We start from the raw sequence: 21,642 nt of genomic DNA, 5'->3' as shown, positions 1-21,642 counted from the left end.
AGATGCTTACTCCTTGGAAGGAAAGTTATGTCCAACCTAGATAGCATATTGAAAAGCGGAGACATTACTTTGCCAACAAAGGTCCATCTAGTCAAGGCTATGGTTTTTCCTGTGGTCATGTATGGATGTGAGAGTTGGACTAAGAAGAAGGCTGAGCGCCGAATAATTGATCCTTTTGAACTGTGGTGTTGGAGAAGATTCTTGAGAGTCCCTTGGACTGCCAGGAGATCCAACCAGTCCATCTTAAAGGAGATCAGTCCTTGGAAGGACTGATGTTGAAGCTGAAACTCCAATACTTTGGCAACCTGATGTGAAGAGCTGACTCATTTGAAAAGACCCTGATGCTGGGAGGGATTGAGGGCAGGAGAAGGGGATGACAGAGGATGAGATGGTTGGATGGCATCACCGACTCAATGGACATGAGTTTGGGTAAACTCCAGGAGTTAGTTGTGGACAGGGAAGCCTGGCATGCTGTAGTTCGTGGGGTCCAAAGAGTTGGACACAACTGAGCGACTGAACTGAACTGAGGAGGGTATACCATAGGCTATAGTTTTCTGACTTCTGCTCTGGAGATACATACTGTGGTATTGGTTTATGTGTGGAACAGTGGAATACCATAGAGGGGAGCTATAGCCATGTGCTCTTGCCCAAATGATTATATGCAAAGGTGCTAAGGTCTTTGGAAAGTAAAAAATGACGTCTTCATCAAATTATGCACAAAGATTGGATTTCCACATGGAAATCCTTATTCTAAAAAATTGAATTAGAGGGTAAACTTAAGTGTCAAACCAAACAAAATTTCTAGTAGGGGACTTAGGAAAAACCAAATTAATGAGCCAAAAGGCTGTGAAAAGATGGTCAACATCATTAATTACACAGGAACTGCAAATTAAAATCTCAGTGAGTTCCCAGCACATACTTACAGGAAAGGATGCAATGCAAAAGAATGACAATACCAAATGAAGGCAAGAGTGAGGAGCAGTTGACATTAGTTCTTGGCAAAAAAAATGCAGAATGATCAAATTATTGAGTTGGCCAAAAGATCGGTTCAGATTTTTCCATTTGATGTAATGAAAAGACCTGAACAAACATTTTAGCCAACCTAATAACTTTAGAAAACAATCAAATTTTTATATTTCTATATGCATATACAGGTATCATGTCAATCAGATTTTCCAGTTCTAAACATTGAACCGAGAAAAATGAAAAACAATAACTATCCAAAGACCTGTACATGGATATTCACATCTACATTATTTACAATAGCTAAGATGTTTAAATAATCCAAATGGTCATCAACAGTTAAATGTATTAACAAATTGTTTTATGTTTCTAAAATCTCACCCTTGGTAACAATAAAAACAAATAAATTACCAATAATCACAGCAACACGGACAAGTGCTGAGTTAAAGAAACCAGATATAGAAGAAGTCATATCATATGATTTCACTTATATAAAATTCTAGGATAAGTTATTATAACCTATGGTGAGAGAAAGCAGATCACTGGTTGCCTTGAGCCTTATAAGCTATTAACTTTATAGGGTAATGGAAACATTCTTTATTTTACTGATAGTAATGGATGCATGGTTGTATACATTGTTACCAGTTCTTGTAACTGTGTTCTTATCAAAGTATGTTTTAAAAATTGTATTTTAGAGATGAAATTCAGAAGAGATATTAAGTTCCTTAGTGGCTGTTAGTCCCTTTGTAACCAAATGAAGTACAATGTAATTAATTTGAACTGTACTTAAGTAATCAAATAAAGCATAATATAATTTTTAAAAATACATGTATTTTATTGAGAGTAGGCCACGGTAAATAATTGCAAGTACAAAAATGATGACAAAATAGATGAACATTTGGGGGAAAGTTGATGGGAATTTGTTTAGCTTGAAGGTTAAATCAGGGACCTAGAAGAAGTTTTTGAGGAGAAAGAAACAAGAATCCTCCCTTGTTTTAGTGACTTTTTTTGAGGATTCTAATTATCAAGAATATAAGGCAAAAGCTTCTGATTTGTTCTCAAAATGTCTATGCAAATTCTCCCAGATTATTTACTCAGTGGGCATTGAGCCTTATATTTCTTGTAATTATATCTTTACATGTTTGCATCTGTAACTATAATCTATCTATCTACCTATCTATACCTGTGTGTGTGTGTATATAAATACATATATATATATAATTGTATAATGTACATGATAATTACAAACAAGATAAGATTTTTAAAATCTTATCAATTCATGTCCTCTGTTTTGCAGAAAGATTCAGGTGTGCTGTTGAAAAGAGTTCTGAAAATACATGTCATTATTGATAAAGCTTTGGTAAGCATTATTGATACATTTTCCTTATACCTTTTTGTTTAAATTGAAAAGGAATATAAAGATAATCTTTGCAATGCAGAAATACATTACTCTGTTCAAAATATATGTTTCAGTGTGACAGGACATAAAGACATGTTATCAGTTGGCTTTCCAATGACATAAGGGGATCAATAACAATATTTATTAGAACTAATGTAAATTTTTGTATGTAAGGGGAGATCTAGTAATCTCTTGGATTATAACTAGTTGCATATATTTCTGGGTTCACCCCCAAATTGTGGCAAAACACTTCCTTAAGTCAATTTTCATTTTAAAGTGTTTTATTTATTACTAAATTGAAGAAGATCCTTTTATTAAACATAATCTTTTATAAGAATATTTTGTGCTGTGTAATTGCTTGGGTATTCTGGTGGAAATAATCATTTTTTAGATGGCTATAGTAGTTTTATTCATATTAATAAAACTTGGAAAGAACATAGATTTTCTTTAGTAAGTGAGTGGATAAGTTGTGGTACATTCAGACAGTGTGATATTATTTAATGCTAAAAAATTAAAAAAAATTAACTGCTAATTAACTATGAAAAACATAATGTTGGTGAGAGGGAGGCTATGATTTGATGGTAAACATTCTGTAGAACACACTGGGTAAATATCTAGTAAATTGTAAAGGGAGAAGAATAATACATAGGAACACATTTGATTTTGGAACTTTTCATTTATACAATTAGTTTTAGCAAACACTTAAAGAAAATAAGTTTAAAAAAAAACCTGTTATGTCAGTTATTACTAGTAATTTTGTATAAGTCAGTAAGTGTCATGATATTCTAGAATTTTTGCATAAAATGAAATTTTCAAATCTTTAAATAACTTTTATAAAAGCAACAATAGAACATGATGACATCAGCTCTGGGATCCCTGGCCCCTCCAATCAGGCTCCAGGCCCCAGCTCTGCCTATCAACAGCTAGGCACTAGCCCCAGGACCAGGCTTCACCCAGCAGTGGAAGTGCCATGGCCTTGGACTGTTCTGCACCTTGACTCCATACAGCACTGAGCCAGCACTATCCCAGAGCTCCCTGGAGTTTCACAGTCAGCTGCCTTATGACCTGGTCCTGCCAACCAGCACCTGGCAGCCAATGCATGAGGCAGAACTGCCAACCAACTGGACCAGGGGGCAAACAAGACTAACAGACCTCTCACCTAGTCAGCCTTCAGCAACAGAAAAACCCACACAGCCACACAGGGGTAGCCACTAGAGTATACACCAAAGGTGATGAAAGTTGGATCGGTTGCTGAAACACATATGCCTGCAAAAGGCCACTTCCCAGCGTTAAGAAGTACAACCAACCTACCAGGTACATACAAATGCAAATACTTAGATAGACATGTTCCAGATGAAGCAACAAGAAAAAAGCCCAAAAGAATGTTTACGTGAAATGGAGATAGGCAACCTACTCGAGAAAGAGGTTAGGGTAGTGCTTGTAAAGATGATCAAAAAACTCAGAAGAAGAATGCATACACAGAGCAAGAAAATATTAATATGAAGAACAACCAAACATAGATGAAGAATACAACACTGAAATGAAAAATACATGTGAAGGTACCAATAGGAGACTAAATGATACAGAAGAATGGATCAGTGAGCTGGAAGACAGTGTAATGGAAATTACTGATGTTGAACAGAAAAAAGAAAGAATGACAAGAAATGAGAACCTTGAAAGAGAACTCTGGGACAACATTAAGCACATTAATATGTGCATTATAGGCCCCCCAAAAGGAGAAGAGAGAGATAGTAATTAAAATGACAAAAGTTAACAATGAAAAGAGGACACTGAAAGCAGGAAAAGAAAAACAACAAAAAGAACATCCATAGAGCTATCAGCTGACTTTTCAGTAGAAACTCTGCAGTCCAGAAGGGAGTGGCAGGCACAAAGTATTTAACATGCTGAAAGTGAAAAATCTACAGCCAAGAATACTCTATCCAGCAAGGCTCTTCAAATTTGATTTAGAGATCAAAATTTTTATAGACAAGTAAAACTTAAAGAGTTCAGGAACTAGCATTACAAGAAATGTTAGAGCAGTTTTACTAAGATGAACGAAAAGTCCAAAACTGGAAATACAAAAATTATGAAAGGAAAAGCTCACTAGTGGGAGCAAACATACAGTAAATGTAGGAAATCATCTCACGTGCAAAGCTGGAAGGAAGGTAGGAAGAATCTTGTCTTTTAACAAAAGCATCTATATCTATAATAAGGGGTTAGGAGATACTTAAATTAGATGTAAAATAAGATATTAAAAGCAGTAATTGCGAGGGGAGGAGAATATACATACATGGTTGTTAAAAATGTATTTGAAATGTATTTAAGAGATCAACAACTTAATCATATATAAACACATATGTGTATGTATAGATTGTTACATAAAAACATCAAGGTAACTGCAAAAATGTATACTATATACACACAAGAAAAGTAAAAGATTCCCAAATATAATATTAAGGTAGTCATCAAATCATACGAGAAGGGAACAAAAGAAGGAGAAAGGAACAAAAAAGACCTACAGAAAGAAATCCAAAGCAATGCACAAAATGGAAATGTGAACACACATATCAATAATTACTTTAAATGGAAATGAACTAAATGCTCCAAGAAAAAAGAAATAGAGTAGTTAGATGGATACATGACAAGACTCATATATGCACTGCTGAGAAGCAACTCACTTCAGATCTAAAGACTCACAGACAGAAAGTGAGGGAATGGAAAAAGGTATTCCATGCAAAAGGAAATCGAAAAAAAGTCAGGGTACCAATACTTATATCTAACAAAATAGATTTGAAAAAGAGGTTGTTACAAGAGACAAGGGCACTGCATAATGATAGGGATCAATCCAAGAAGAAGGTATAACAAATGTATATATCTGTGCACCCAGCATAGAAGCATCCAAAACCATACAGTAAATATTAATGGACATAAAAGGGGAAATTAACAGTAACTCAATAACAGTAGGCAATTTAGCACCTCACTTACATCAATGGACAGATCATCCAGACAGAAAATCAATAAGAAATCAAAAGCCTTAAATGACACATTCTATATATATGGAACATTCCATCCAAAAGATGCAGATTGCAAATTTTTCCAACTGCACATGGCACATTGTACAGAATAGATCACATGATAGCCTATGAAATCAGCCTTGGTAAATTTCAGAAATCATGCCAAGCATCATTTCTGAACACATGCAATGAGACTAGAAACGAACTACAAGAAAAATACTCCAAAACAAAACTAAACACATAGAGGCTAAGCAATGTACTGCTTAATATCAATGGGTCACCACAAAATCAAATCTCTGCCTGGAGACAAGTGAAAACACAACCATCCATAAATCTTAGATACAACAAAAGCATTTCTAAGAGAGAAGTTTTTCACACAGGTTTTGATACAGGCTTATCTCAGGAAACAAGAAAAATCTCAGATAAACAACCTAACTTTACACCTAAGGGAATTAGTAAAAGAACAAATAAAACTCAAAATTAGTAGAAGGATAGAAATCATAAATAACAGAACTGAAACTAATGAAATAGGTACTAAAAGAAGAATAGAAGAGAGGCAGACTAATCAAGGAAAACATCTATTTCTGCTTTATTGACTATGCCAAAGCCTTTGACTGTGTGGATCACAATAAACAGTGGAAAATTCTGAAAGAGATGGGAATAACAGACCACCATACCTGCCTCTTGAGAAAACTATATGCAGGTCAGGAAGCAACAGTTAGAACTGGACATGGAACAACAGACTGGTTCCAAATAGGAAAAGGAGTACGTGAAGGCTGTATATTGTCACCCTGCTTATTTAACTTATATGCAGAGTACATCATGAGAAACGCTGGGCTGGAAGAAACACAAGCTGGAATCAAGATTTCCAGGAGAAATATCAATAACCTCAGATATGCAGATGACACCACCCTTATGGCAGAAAGTGAAGAGGAACTCAAAAGCCTCTTGATGAAAGTGAAAGTGGAGAGTGAAAAAGTTGGCTTAAAGCTCAACATTCAGAAAACGAAGATCATGGCATCCGGTCCCATCACTTCATGGGAAATAGATGGGGAAACAGTGGAAACAGTGTCAGACTTTATTTGGGGGGGGGGGCTCCAAAATCACTGCAGATGGTGACTGCAGCCATGAAATTAAAAGAGGCTTACTCCTTGGAAGGAAAGTTATGACCAACCTAGATAGCATATTCAAAAGCAGAGACATTACTTTGCCAACAAAGGTCCATCTAGTCAAGGCTAAGGTTTGTCCTGTGGTCATGTATGGATGTGAAAGTTGAACTGTGAAGAAGGCTGAGCACCGAAGAATTGATGCTTTTGAACTGTGGTGTTGGAGAAGACTCTTGAGAGTCCCTTGGCCTGCAAGGAGATCAAACCAGTCCATTCTGAAGGAGATCAGCCCTGGGATTACTTTGGAAGGAATGATGCTAAAGTTGAAACTCCAGTACTTTGGACACCTCATGCGAAGAGTTGACTCCTTGGAAAAGACTCTAATGCTGGGAGGGATTGGGGGCAGGAGGAGAAGGGGACGACAGAGGATGAGATGGCTGGATGGCATCACTGACTCGATGGACATGAGTCTGATGAACTCTGGGAGTTGGTGATGGACAGGGAGGCCTGGCGTGCTGCGATTCATGGGGTCGCAAAGAGTCAGACACGACTGAGCAACTGAACTGAACTGAACTGAATCAAGGAAAAAGAAGAGAGGTCCCAAGTCAATACAATAAGAAATGAAAGAGCATTCAACCCATTTACGTTTAAGGTAATTACTAATAAGTATGATCCCGTTGCCATTTACTTTATTGTTTTGGATTCGAGTTTATACACCATTTTTGTGTTTCCTGTCTAGAGAATATCCTTTAGTATTTGTTGGAGAGCTGGTTTGGTGGTGCAAAATTCTCTCAGCTTTTGCTTGTCTGAAAAGCTTTTGATTTCTCCTTCATACTTGAATGAGATCCTTGCTGGGTACAATAATCTGGGCTGTAGGTTATTTTCTTTCATCATTTTAAGTATGTCTTGCCATTCCCTCCTGGCTTGAAGAGTTTCTATTGAAAGATCAGCTGTTATCCTAATGGGAATTCCCTTGTGTGTAATTTGTTGTTTTTCCCTTGCTGCTTTTAATATTTGTTCTTTGTGTTTGATCTTTGTTAATTTGATTAATATGTGTCTTGGGGTGTTTCTCCTTGGGTTTATCCTGTTTGGGACTCTCTGGGTTTCTTGGACTTGGGTGATTATTTCCTTCCCCATTTTAGGGAAATTTTCAACTATTATCTCCTCAAGTATTTTCTCATGGTCTTTCTTTTTGTCTTCTTCTTCTGGAACCCCTATGATTCGAATGTTGTAGCGTTTAATATTGTCCTGGAGGTCTCTGAGATTGTCCTCATTTCTTTTAATTCGTTTTTCTTTTATCCTCTCTGATTCATTTATTTCTACCATTCTATCTTCTAATTCACTAATCCTATCTTCTGCCTCTGTTATTCTACTTTTTGTTGCCTCCAGAGTGTTTTTAATTTCATTTATTGCATTATTCATTATATATTGACTCTTTTTTATTTCTTCTAGGTCCTTGTTAAACTTTTCTTGCATCTTCTCAATCCTTGTCTCCAGGCTATTTATCTGTGATTCCATTTTAATTTGAATGCCCCAACCAAAAGACAAAGACTGGCTGAATGGATACAAAAACAAGACCCCTACATATGTTGTCTACAAGAGACCCACCTCAAAACAGGGGACACATACAGACTGAAAGTGAAGGGCTGGAAAAAGATTTTCCATGCAAATTGGGACCAAAAGAAAGCAGGAGTCACAATACTCGTATCAGATAAATTAGACTTTAAAACAAAGGCTGTGAAAAGAGACAAAGAAGGTCACTACATAATGATCAAAGGATCAATCCAAGTAGAAGATATAACAATTATAAATATATATCCACCCAACATGGGAGCACCACAGTATGTAAGACAAATCCTAACAAGTATGAAAGGAGAAATTAACAATAACACAATAATAGTGGGAGACTTTAATACCCCACTCACACTTATGGATAGATCAACTAAACAGAAATTTAACAAGGAAAAAAAAAAAAAAAAACATGTATCTATAAAGCTCACTAAAGCAAAGCACAGTAAAATGAGGTATGGCAATAAAAAAAAAAAAATCACCACTGAAATCCCATATTGAGCAGGAGATATGCAGGGCAATTTCACATACTTTGTCTTATTTAATCCTAATGGTAGCCCTGTGATAGACATAAAAAAAAAAAAAATGAAAATAAGAGAGGAGAAACTCTATGGGTACCATTTCCCGAACTTGTACTTTCAGCTTGAGGACCCAGTGTGGGAGGAATAGGGCATGGAATTGTTGCAAAGAACCCTTAAATCCTTAGACATGTTGTGCATTTTCTGAGAATGGAAATAAGCATGATTTTCCACTTCTAGACATACTATTGGATTTATTGTTGATGCAACCAATAAAGTGTGAGCTCATCTAAAAAAAAAAAATCCCTTATTAGATATATGATTTATAATATTTGTGCCTAAAATATGTAGATACCATCCATGGTCAATCCTAAAATAGTCTGAAAAAAAAAAGAAATGAAAGAGCAGATTTACAACAAACACCAAGAAACATAAAAGATCATAAGAGACTACTCTGAACAACTATATACCAATAAAATGCACAACTTGGAAGACGTGGGAAAATTCTTAAAAATGGACAATCTCCCAAGACTGAATCAGGAAGAAATACAAAATGTGAACAGAATAATTACAAGTAATGAAATTGAATCTGCAATTATAAAACTCCCAAAAAACAAACATTTATGGCTTTACAGGTGAATTTCCCCAAAAACTTAAGAGAAGAGTTAGCATCTATCCTACTCAAACTATTCCAAAAAATTGCAGAGGATGGAACCATTCTGAACTTATTCCATGGGGACATCATCAACCTGACAGGAAAGTCAGAAAAAGATATCATGAAAAAAAGAAGAAAAGAAAATTGCAGGGATTCCCTGGTAATTCAGTTCAGTTCAGTCACTCAGTCATGTCCAACTCTTTGTGACACCATGGACTACAGAACACCAGGCTTCCCTGTCCATCACCAATGACCGAAGCTTACTCAAACTCATGTCCATCTAGTCAGTGATGCTGTCCAACCATCTCATCACCTGTCGTGCCCTTCTCCTCCCGTCTTCAATCTTTCCCAGCATCAGGGTCTTTCCTAGTGAGTCAATTCTTCACATCAGATGACCAAAGTATTGGAGTTTCAGCTTCAACATCAGCCCTTCCAATGAATAGTCAGGACTAATTTCTTTCAGGATAGACTGGTTGGATGTCTTTGCAGTCCAAGGGACTCTCAACAGTCTTCTCCAACACCACAGTTCAAAAGCATCAATTCTTCGGCACTCAGCTTTCTTTATAGTCCAACTTTCACCTCCATTGTTGACTATTACAAAAACCATAGCTTTGACTAGATGGACTTTGCTAATAATGCCTCTGGTGTTTAATATGCTGTCTAGGCTGATCATAGCTTTCCTTCCAATGAGCAAGCATCTTAATTTCATAGCTGCAGTCACCATCTGCAGTGATTTTGGAGCCCAAGCCAGTAAAGCTTTTCACTGTTTCCATTGTTTCCCCATCTATTTGCCATGAAGTGATGGGACTGGATGCCATGATCTTAGTTTTTTGAATGTTGAGTTTCAAGCCATCTTTTTTACTCTCCCCTTTCACTTTCATCAAGAGGCTCTTTAGTTCTTCTTCGCCTTCTGCCATAAGGGTAGTTTCATCTGCTTATCTGAGGTTATTGATATTTCTCCTGGAAATCTTGTTTGCAGCTTGTGCTTCATCCAGGCTAGCATTTCGCATGATGTACTCTGAATATAAGTTAAATAAGCAGGGTGACAATATGCAGCCTTGACGTACTCCTTTCCCAATTTGGAACCAGTCTATTGTTCAATGTCCAGTTCTAACTGTTGCTCCTTGAGCTGCATACAGATTTCTCAGGAGCCAGGTCAGGTGGTCTGGTAATCCATTTGTTTCAGAATTTTCCACAGTTTATTGTGATCCACACAGTCCAAGGCTTTGGCATAGACAATAAAGCAGAAATAGATGTTTTTCTGGAACTCTCTTGCTTTTTCAATGATCAGTGGATGTTGGCAGTTTGATCTGTGGTTCCTCTGCCTTCTCTAAAACCAGCCTGAACCTCTGGAAGTTCACGGTTCATGTACTGTTGAAGCCTGGCTTGGAGAATTTTGAGCATTATCTTACTAGCGTGTGAGATAAGTGCAATTGTGCAGTAGTTTAAACATTCTTTGGCATTGCCTTTCTTTGGGATTGGAATGAAAACTGACCTTTTCCAGTCCTGTGGCACTGCTGAGTTTTCCAAATTTGCTGGCATATTGAGTGTAGCACTTTCACAGCATCATCTTTTAGGACTTGAAATAGCTCATGTGGAATTATATCACCTCCACTAGCTCTGTTCGTAGTGATGCTTCCTAAGGCCCACTTGATTTTGTATTCCAGGATATCTGGCTCTAGGTGAGTGACAATACCGTTGTGATTATCTGGGTCATGACAATCTATTTTGTATAGTTCCTCTGTGTATTCTTGCCACCTCTTCTTAATATATCTGCTTCTCTTAGGTCCATACCATTGCTGTCCTTTATTGTGCCCATCTTCGCGTGAAATGTTCCCTTGGTATCTCTAATTTTTAAGACGAGATCTCTAGTCTTTTCCATTCTATTGTTTTCCTCTTTTTTCTTTGCATTGATCACTGAGGAAGGTTTTCTTATCTCTCCTTGCTATTCTTTGGAACTCTGCATTCAAATGGGTATATCTTTCCTTTTCTCCTTTGTCTTTAGCTTCTTTTCTTTTCATAGCTATTTGTAAGGCCTCCTCAGACAACCATTTTGCCTTTTTGCATTTCTTTTTCTTGGGATGGTCTTAATCACTGCCTCCTGTACAATTTCACAAGCCTCCATCCCTAGTTTTCCAGGCACTCTCTCTATCAGATCTAACCCCTTGAATATATTTGTCACTTCCACTGTATAATCATAAGGGACTTGATTTAGGTCATACCTGAATGGTCTGGTGGTTTTCCCTACTTTCTAAAATTTAAGTCTGAATTTGGCAACAAGGAGTTCACGATCTGAGCTACAGTCAGCTCCCAGTCTTGTTTTTTTCTGACTGTATAGAGCTTCTCCATGTTTGGCTGCAAAGAATATAATCAATCTGATTTTGGTGTTGACCATCTGGTCATGTCCATGTGTTGAGTCTTCTTTTATGTTGGAAGAGGGTGTTTGCTATGACCTGTGCGTTCTTTGGCAAAACTCTGTTAGCCTTTACCCTACTTTGTTTTGTACTCCAAGGCCAAATTTGCCTGTTACTCCAGGTATCTCTTGACTTCCTACTTTTGCATTCCAATCTCCTGTAATGAAAAGGATATCGTTTTGGGGTGTTAGCTGTAGAAGGTCTTGTAGGTCTTCAACTTCAGCTTCTTCAGCATTACTGGTTGGGCCATAGACTTGGATTACTGTGATATCGAATGGTTACTGGTACTTCAGTGGATAAGAATTCACCTGCCAATGCAGGGAACATGTGTTCAGTCCCTGCTCTGGGAACATCCCATGTCTTCGAGCAACTAAGCCAGCAAGCCTCAACTACTGAGCCCACATCTTGGAACTACTGAAGCCTGCTGGCCGAGAGCCTGTGCTCTGCAACAAGAGAAGCCACCACAATCAGAAGCCTACACACTGCAGAGAAACTCCATGCATAGCAATGAAGATCCAACATAGCCACAAATAAATCTTTTTTAAAAAAGAAAATAGCAAGCCAATACCACTGATAAACATAGACGCAAAAATTCTCAACAAAATGTTAGCAAACCAGTTTCAACACTATATTAAAAGGATCATACACCACATTTCACCACAGTGAAATTTATCCCAGAGATGCAACGGTTTTTCAGTATCCACAAAAAAAATTAGTGTGGTACACCTACAGATGGCCAACAGATACATAATAACCATATGATCATCTCAGTAGATACAGAAAAAGATTTTTACAAAATTCAACTTCCATGTATGATAAAAAAAACTCTATAGAAAAGAGGCATAAATAAAATGGTCCTCAACATAATATAGCTCATGTATGACAAACCCACACCTAATATCATACTTAATGGTGAAAAGCTGAAAGCACTTCCTTGAAGATAAGGAACAATACAAGCATGTCTTTGCTTGCAAATTTTATTCAACATAGTGCTGAAAGTCCTTGCCTTAGTAATCAGTAAAGAAAAGGAAATAGAATCCAACTTGGGAAGGAAGAAAGAGAATAGTCAATGTTTTCAGATGACGTGATACTATACATAGAAAATCCTAAAGTGAAAAGAAATGAAGTCACTCAGTCATGCCCAACTCTTTGCTCCCCTATGGACTGTAGCCTACCAGGCTTCTCCGTCCATGGGATTTTCCAGGCAAGAGTACTGGAGTGGGTTACCATTTCCTTCTCCAGAAAATCCTAAAGACAACACCAAAAACTACTAAAGCTAATCAATGTATTGGTAAAGATGCTGGATGCAAAATTAATATACAGAAATTTGTTGCATTTCTGTCTACTAACAATGAACTATCAGAAGGAGAAATTAAGAAGACTATCTCCTTTACTATTGCATCAGAAAGAATAATACCTAGGAAAAAAATCTTAAGTAAAAGACTTGTACCTAAATAGATGGAAAGACACAGTGTTTTCGTAGATCTCAGGAATTACTGTTGTTGAAGTGCCCATACTCCCAAGGCTATTTAAGGATTAAGTGTAACCCCTGTCAAAATACCAATGGCATTTTTCATGAAACTAGAACAAGTAATTCTAAAATTTATATGGAAACAAAAAGATCTCAAATAGCCAAATCAATATTGAGAAATAACAGAAGAAAGTATCACACTGTGTGACTTTAGACTATACCACTAAGCTGCAGTAATCAAAATAGTATGATACAAGAATAAACACAGACACATAGGTCTATGGAGTTGAATAAAGAGCCCAGATATAAACGCATGCACTTATGGTCAATCTACAACAAAGGAGGTAAGACTATACATTGAAGAAAAAAGCAGTCCTAAAAATAAGTGATGCTGGGAAGACAAGACACCTATGTATGTAGGACTGAAAGTAGAACATTTTCTCACACCATTTACAAAAATAAATTCAAAATGAAATAAGGACTTAATGTAAGACAGGAAACCATATTACTCCTGGAATAAAATATAGGCAGAACACTCTCAGTCATTAATCATAACAGTGTTATTTTATCTGTCTCCTCAGGCAAAGAAAGTGAAAGGAAAAATAAGCAAATAGTAACTACTTAAAAGCTTTTGCACAGCAAAGGAAACAATAAACAAATGAAAAGACAGCCTGTAGAATGGGAAAGGAGTAGTTGTCAATTATGACTGATAAAGGGTTAATATCCAAACTATATAAACAGTTCATACAACTCAATATCAAAAACAACCCAATTTAAAAGTGTGCAATATTGTAAAGTAATTAGCCTCCAATTAAAATAAATAAATTTAAAAAAACATAAAAGGAAGTATATACAAAGAAAATAAATAAAAGTGTGCAAGAGAACCGAATAGACAGTTTTTAAGGAAGACCTACAGATGGTTAATAAGCACAGAAAAGATGTTCAACATCTCTGAAATGCAAATCAGAACTACTAAAAGATGTCGCTTCACACTTATCCAAATGGCTATAATCAAATAAGCCACAAATAACAATTGTTGCCAAGGATGTGAATAAAAAGGAACCCTTATTAATTATGCAATCTTGGAATCTTAACTTTTGATCCTAAATAACTACATGTGTAAAGAGGAATATAATCATCACCATCTCATTTTAATATTGTCATTGTTTAGTCAGTCACTAAGTCATATCCAACTGTTTTGCAACCCCGTGGACTGTAGCCCCTCCAGGCTCCTCTGTCCATGGGATTTCCAGGCAAGAATGCTGGAGTGAGTTGCCATTTCCCTCTGCAGGGGATCTTCCTGACCCAGGGATCAAACCCACATCTCCTGCATTGGCAGGTAGATTCTTTAGTACTGAGCAAGTTGGGAAGCCCTATTTTGTATTATTGGTTACTATATAATGTCCCTAGGTTTAAGTCTAGAACTTATTAAGTACTTGTTAAGTCTTAATTATAATTTTGTCTTTTTGTTTGCATGCTGCATTATTTTACCATTTTTATATCCATTGAAATGTGGTAGTTTAGTCATTTTCACTGATGACTAAAAAATAAAATTTGCCTTTCAGTATCATTATATGGGTTCTGAAGTGGCACTTGCATCTGAGAAAATTATCTATGTTTTTAGTCTAATCAACACTGTGAGTATTTACGTTTCATATTTAAATAAGAAGCATTCATGTAAATACAGTAGCATTGTTTGAATAACTAGCATGTGCACTTTTTAAAATACTCATGTACTTATTTGGCTGCATTGGTTCTCAGTTGCCACACGTGGGTTTGTTCCTCGTGCCTCACTGGCTCAATAGTTGCCATGCATGGTCTTTGTTCCTCTGCGGCATGTGGGATCTTCCTGGACCAGAAATGGAATCCACGACCCTACAGGGAAAAGCAGATTCTTAACTACAGCCCACCAGTGAAGTCTGACATGTGCAATTTTATAAAATGTATACTCCTTCAAACTAGCTTATTCCACCAGTGAATTTCATCTGAAAAAATTATAGTTAATCAGATATATTGGCATTGCATATAAATGTATAGTATTATATTTATGATTACTTATAGCCATATATCATGAATCTCCTATTTTTAGATGTATTCTCAGCTTCAAGTGTCTGTTATATTAACTTCTCTGGAAATCTGGTCAGATCTAAATAAGATTTCAACTGATGGGGATGCACATGATGTACTACAAAGATTTGTGTCCTGGAGAGAAAAATCTTTATTACAAAGCTCCCATGATTTGGCATACTTATTAATGTAAGTAATTTATTTTCATTGGTATAAAGTTTATCAAACTATTTGTAAGTGAACTATCAAAATTGTACACAAAATTTATTATTTAGAATAAAAAAGATAGCTCAAAAAATGACTATGTGAGTACTGTGTTGGCAGAATGCAAACTACAAATCTGATGATTCAATGTAAGACACTAAAGCATGGTAGGCCTGAGTGGTCTGCTTACTTGAGTGGTCTGCTTACTTCTGAGTTTAAAGAACTGAAAATATGGAAAGCCTTGGGAAAATATAGGGCCTGTATGGTTTTAAAGAATTTCACAGAGGTAAATAACCAAGACCAGCATTTTAACATTAAATAAAGCATACATTAGTTAACAGAATGCAATAAATCCATATAAATCTGCTTACATTAGAAAACGTAAGTATGGTAATGTGGCGATCTTATGGAATTTCTATCCTGACCTAAGGTGTAGCTATTTAGCTGCTTGCACTGTAACTTTCAAGAGTCTTTCTATATACTGATTTGATTATTTTGGATGGAAAAAAAACAAAAACATGATTCCAAAAGGCCTTAAGTAATATGGATACATCTATAAATCTCTGGTGTCTCTGTGGAATTTAAGGTCAGGTGTGGAGGTTCAGGAGCAGCTTTAACTAAGGATTAACGTGTGTGTGGACACTTAATGCATCCCATCTCTGTTTTTCCTGATGACTGTGCTGCACACTTTTTCTCTTTCGTCCTCCAATCCAACACTTTTTATGCCATCTGAGGTTTTACTACATGCAAATTCATGGCAGTAATCTATCCTGACTTTTATGTCTTAGGACTTTGTCCATCCAGTGTTGACAGCAATGGAGATTAATTTCTGGAAGGATGAGGCACTGCTGGATTTTAAGCTGTGCATCATACAATGTCAAAGTTGACTTTTGAACTTAATTTGGAGGCACCAGGGGAGACTACCGAAATACAAAATGATTGAGAGCATTAGACATGATACACAATATTCATGTTTTAAAGAACGCAGCTTTATTGAGGAATCTAATTCTTAAAGATCATTAAGTTATTAATAATTTAAAGTGCATTTATCCACAAGGAAAACGTTATTATTTAGTTACAGGGACCATCCTAATTATGTAGGAGCAACATATCATGGAATGGCATGTGATCCAAAGTTTGCTGCAGGACTTGCTCTGGTATGTCCCTTCTCTTCAGTAATTATATCGTGTTTTGAAAGTTAATATCTTCTTTAAGAACAAAAATGTGTATAGTATATCTAACATCTTATTAAATTAATATTTTAATACAGTGCTGTATTTTTTACTTTAAACCTCACGTTGTCATTTTTAATTTTTTTTATTTTCTTAAAATACACATTATGTAAAACTGACCATCTTAAGTATTATATGTTCACTGTGCAGTAGTGTTAAGTCTGTCTGCATTGTTGTGAAGTAGATGTGTAGAATCTTTATCTTGCTTTAATGAAACTTCTTACACGTTGGCCAGACAGCCTCATTTTCCATACCTCCACCCCCTGGCAACCACGATTCTCCTCTCTGCTTCTGTGAGTATGATATATTTTAGATCCCACATATAAGGTAGACCATACAATATTTGTCTTTCTGTGTCTGGCTTATTTCTCTTTGAATAATACATCCAGCTTCATCCATGTTTTTGAAAAGGGCAGGATTTCATTCTTTTTATGGCTGAATAATATTTCATGTTACTCATATACATATATAAATCATATCATATTATCCATTTGTATATATAGACATTTTCTTTATGCATTCATATATTAGCCACCACTTAGTTTGGTTCCGTATCTTGGTGGTTGTGAATAATGCTACAATTAACATGAGAGATGGGAATGCAGATCTCTCTTTGAGATAGTAGCTTCAGTTATTTTGGAGATATACCTAGAAGTGGGTTTGCTGGATCATATGGTATTTCTATGTTTAATATTATGAAGACTCATAATGCTGAGGTCCAGAGTGGTTGCACCATTTTATAATCCCACCAGCATTTCACATTTCATATTTCATTCATCCCACCCTCATTAACAGTTGTTATTCTTTGTTGTTGCTAATTATTCCAAGGGGTATGCGGTGATATCACATTTTGTTTTTGACTGTAGCTTTATAATCACTAGTGATATTGAGCCACCTTTTCATATCCTTTTTGGTGTTTTGTACATCATCTCTGGAGAAATAAATGTTTATTCAAGACCTTAGCCCATATTTTACCTGCATTACATGATTTTCTTGTTTAGTTAAAGCAGTTCTTCTTTTTAGTATCAACATCTTTGGATATCCTTCATCCAGTTCCCCTCCTCTCAAGCTCTGCGCCCTGTATCCATAAATCTAGTCCCTTTTTTTAGTTTGCTTGTTTGTTTTGAATTATAATTGACCTATATCCCTATGTTGACTTCCCTGGTGGCCCAGTTGGTAAACAGTCTGCCTGCAATGTGGGAGACCTGGGTTGGGAAGATCCCCTGGAGAAGGAAATGGCAACCCACTCCAGTATTCTTGCCTGGAGAATTCCACAGACAGAGGATCCTGGTGAGCTACAGTTCACAGGTTCACAAAGAGTCAGACATGACTAAGTGACTAACTTTCACTTCACCCCTATGTTAGTTTCTGTTATACAAAATATTAATTCAATATTTCTATACTATTCAAAATGCTTATCACAATAAGTCTAGAAATGATACATCATTATACAAAGATTATTGTTCACTCACTCAGTCGTATCTGACTCTTTGCGAGCCCATGAAACTGCAGCATGCCAGGCTTCCCTGTCCTTCACCATCTCCCAGATTTTGCTCAAACTCATTTCCATGGAATCAGTGATGCCATCCAACCATCTCATCTTCTCTTGTCCCCTTCTCCTCCTGCCTTCTATCTTTCCCAGCATCAGAGTCTTTTCTAATGAGTTGGCTCTTCGCATCAGGTGGCCAAAGTATCGGAGCTTCAACTTCACCATCAGACCTTCCAATGACCATTCAGAATTGATTTCCTTTAGGATTAACTGGTGTGACGTCCTTGCTGTCCAAGCGACTTTCAACCGTCTTCTCCAACACCACAGCTCAAGCATCAGTTCTTTGGCATTCAGGCTCCTTTATGGTCCAACTCTCACATCCATACATGACTACTGGGAAAACCACAGTTTTGACTATACAGACCTTTGTCAGCAAATTAATGTCTCTCCTTTTTAATATGCTATCTTGGTTTGTCATAGCTTTTCTTCCAAGGAGCAAGCATCTTTTAATTTCATGGCTGCAGTCACCATCTACAGTGACTTTAGAGCCCAAGAAAATAAAGTTTCTCACTGTTTCCATTGTTTCACCATCTATTTGCCATGAAGTGATGGAACTGGATGCCATGATCTTAATTTTTTGAATGTTCAGTTTTAAGCCGGGTTTTTTTCTACTCTCCTCTTTGACTTTTATCAAAAGTTTCTTTAGTTCCTCTTCGATTTCTGCCGTAAGTGTGATGTCATCTGCATCTCTGAGGTTACTGTTTTTTCTCCCGGCAATCTTGATTTCAGTGTGGGCTTCATCCAGCCCGGCATTTCATGTGATGTACACTGCATGTAAGTTAATAAGCAGAGTGACAATATGCAGCCTTGACATATTCCTGTCCCAGTTGTGAACCAGTCTGTTGTTCTGTGTTCAGTCCTAACTGGAGGCAGGTAAGGTGGACTGGTGTTCACATCAATTGAAGAATTTTCCACAGTTTGTTGTGATCCACTCAGTCAAAGCTTTTAGCGTAGACAATGAAGCATAAGTAGAGGTTTTTCTAGAATGTTGCTTTTTCTATGATCTAATTGATCTTTGTAATTTGATCTCTGGTTCCTCTGCCTTTCTAAATCAAGGTTGAACTTTTGGAAGTTCACAGTTCATGTACTGTTGAAGCCTGACTTGGAGAATTTTGAGCATTACCTTGCTAAGCTGTGAGATGAGTTCAATTGTATGGTAGTTTGAACATTCTTTGGCATTGCCCTTCTTTGGTATTGGAATGAAAACTGACCTTTTTCAGTTCTGTGGCCACTGCTGAGCTTTCCAAGTTTGCTGGCATATTGAGTGTGGCACTTTCACAGCATCATCTTTTAGGATTTGGAATAACTCAACTGGAATCCATCACCTCCACTAGCATTGTCCACAGTGATGCTTCCTAAGGCCCCCTTGACTTCACATTCCAGGATGTCTGGCTCTAGGTGAGTGATCATACCATCGTGGTTATCTGGGTCATGATGATCTTTTTTGTATAGTTCTTCATGTATTCTTGCCACCTCTTCTTAATATTTTCTGCTTCTGTTCGGTCCATACCATTTCTGTCCTTCATTGTGCCCATCTCTGCATGAAATGTTCCCTTGATATGTCCAGTTTTCTTGATTGCAAATATACTACATAGGTATTAATTAGATTCCCCACACCTTGCATTTCATACCCATGACTCATTTATTTTGCAATTGGAAGTTGTATCTTTTAATCTTTTTTACCTATTTCTTTACTTCCCCCAGATGCCTCCATTCTGGAAGCCACCTGTTTCTTCTCTATATTTATAACTCTGTTTCTGTTTTATGCTTTTTCATTTGTTTTTAGATTCCACATATAAGAAAAATTATATGGTATTTATGTTTCTCTGTCTGACATATTGTGTGTGCTGAATTGTGTCCAGCTCTTTGCAACCATATGGACAGTAGCCTGCCAGGCTCCTCTGCCTATGGAATTTGCCAGGCGAGAATACTGGAGTGGGTTGCCATTTCCTTCTCCAGGGGATCTTTCCAACTGAGGGGTCGAACCTACATCACTTGTGTTCCCTGCATCAGCAGACATTTTCTTTACATGAGAAGCCCATTTGACATATTATTCTTAGCCAAGGGACTCTCTAGAGTCTTCTCCAGAAGCAAATTTGAAGGCATCAGTTCTTCAGCATTCAGCCTTCTTTATAGTCCAACTCTTACATCCATACATGACTACTGGAAAAACCATAGCTTTGACTATACAGACCTTTGTAGGTAAAGTGATGTCTCTGATTTTTAACATGCTTTCTGGGTTTGTCATAGCTTTTCTTCCAAGGAGCAAGCATCTTATAATTTTGTGACTGCAGTCACCATCCGGAGTGATTTTGGATCCCCCCAAAAATAAAATATGTCACTGTTTATACTTTTCCCCATCTATTTGCCATTAAGTGATGGGACAAGATGCCAAGATCTTAGTTTTTTGAATGTTGAGTTTTAAGACAGTTTTTTTCACTCTCCTCTTTCATCTTCATCAAGAAGTTCTTTAGTTCCTCTTTGTTTTCTGCCATTAGAGTGGTATCATCTGCATATCTGAAGTTGTTGATTTTTCTCCTGACAATCTTGATTCCAGCTTGTGATTCATTCAGCCTGACATTTTGCATGATGAATTCTCCACAGAAATTAAAGTAACAGGGTGACTATATACAGCCTTGATATATTCATTTTGAATCAGTCTGTTGTTCCATGTTCAATTCTGACCCTTGCTTCTTGCCCTGCTGTGGAATGAATTCCACAGCAAGAATACTGCAGTGGGTAGCCATTCCCTTCTCCAGGGGATCTTCCTCACCCAGGGATCAATCCCAGGTCTCCTCCACTGCAGGCAGATTCTCTACCATCTGAGCTACCAGCGAAGCCCTTGGTGGTCTTATTCCTATGTATTTCATTCTTTTTGATGTGATAATCCATGAAATCGTTTCTTAAATTTCTCTTTCTCATTTTCATTGCTAGTGTGTAGAAATGCAACAAATTTGTCCATATTGATTTTGTAGCCTGCAACTTTACCAAATTCATTGATGAATTCTAGTAGTTTTCTGAAACTATCCTTAGGATCCTACATGTACAATAAATATCATGTCATCTGCAAGCAGTGACAGTTTAACTTCTTCTTTTCCAGTTTGGTTTCCCTTTACCTTATTTTCTTTTCTTATAGCTGTAGCTAGGACTATCATGGCATCTGGTCCCATCACTTCATGGGAAATAGATGGGGAAATGATGGAAATAGTGTCAGACTTTATTTTGGGGGGCTCCAAAATCACTGCAGATGGTGATTGCAGCCATAAAATTAAAAGACGATTACTCCTTGGAAGAAAAGTTATGACCAACCTAGATAGCATATTGAAAAGCAGAGACATTACTTTGCCAACAAAGGTCTGTCTAGTCAAGGTTATGGTTTTCCAGTGGTCATGTATGGATGCAAGAGTTGGACTCAGTGAAGAAAGCTGAGCGCCGAAGAATTGATGCTTTTGAACTGTGGTGTTGGAGAAGACTCTTGAGA

General features: G+C 36.9%; 1 protein-coding gene across 1 annotated transcript in view; it reads left to right on the top strand.

Moving 5' to 3' along the window:
- LOC147343799 (A disintegrin and metallopeptidase domain 3-like) overlaps positions 1-21,642 on the top strand; it is a 102,716-nt gene that overhangs the window by 33,853 nt on the left and 47,221 nt on the right. Inside the window, exons 7-10 of the mRNA XM_086380425.1 lie at positions 2,261-2,323; positions 14,675-14,746; positions 15,199-15,365; positions 16,456-16,537. Of these exons, the coding sequence (XP_086236551.1) occupies positions 2,261-2,323; positions 14,675-14,746; positions 15,199-15,365; positions 16,456-16,537 (384 nt within the window). The remainder of the gene's footprint in view (positions 1-2,260; positions 2,324-14,674; positions 14,747-15,198; positions 15,366-16,455; positions 16,538-21,642) is intronic.

The sequence above is a fragment of the Bos grunniens genome, chromosome 27 (genome assembly GCF_055505025.1).
Source record: "Bos grunniens cultivar Pamir isolate PY7600 chromosome 27, Bosgru_T2T1.0, whole genome shotgun sequence".
In the NCBI taxonomy this organism is placed as follows: Eukaryota; Metazoa; Chordata; class Mammalia; order Artiodactyla; family Bovidae; genus Bos; species Bos grunniens.
This window is presented reverse-complemented; position numbering and strand designations above follow the sequence as displayed.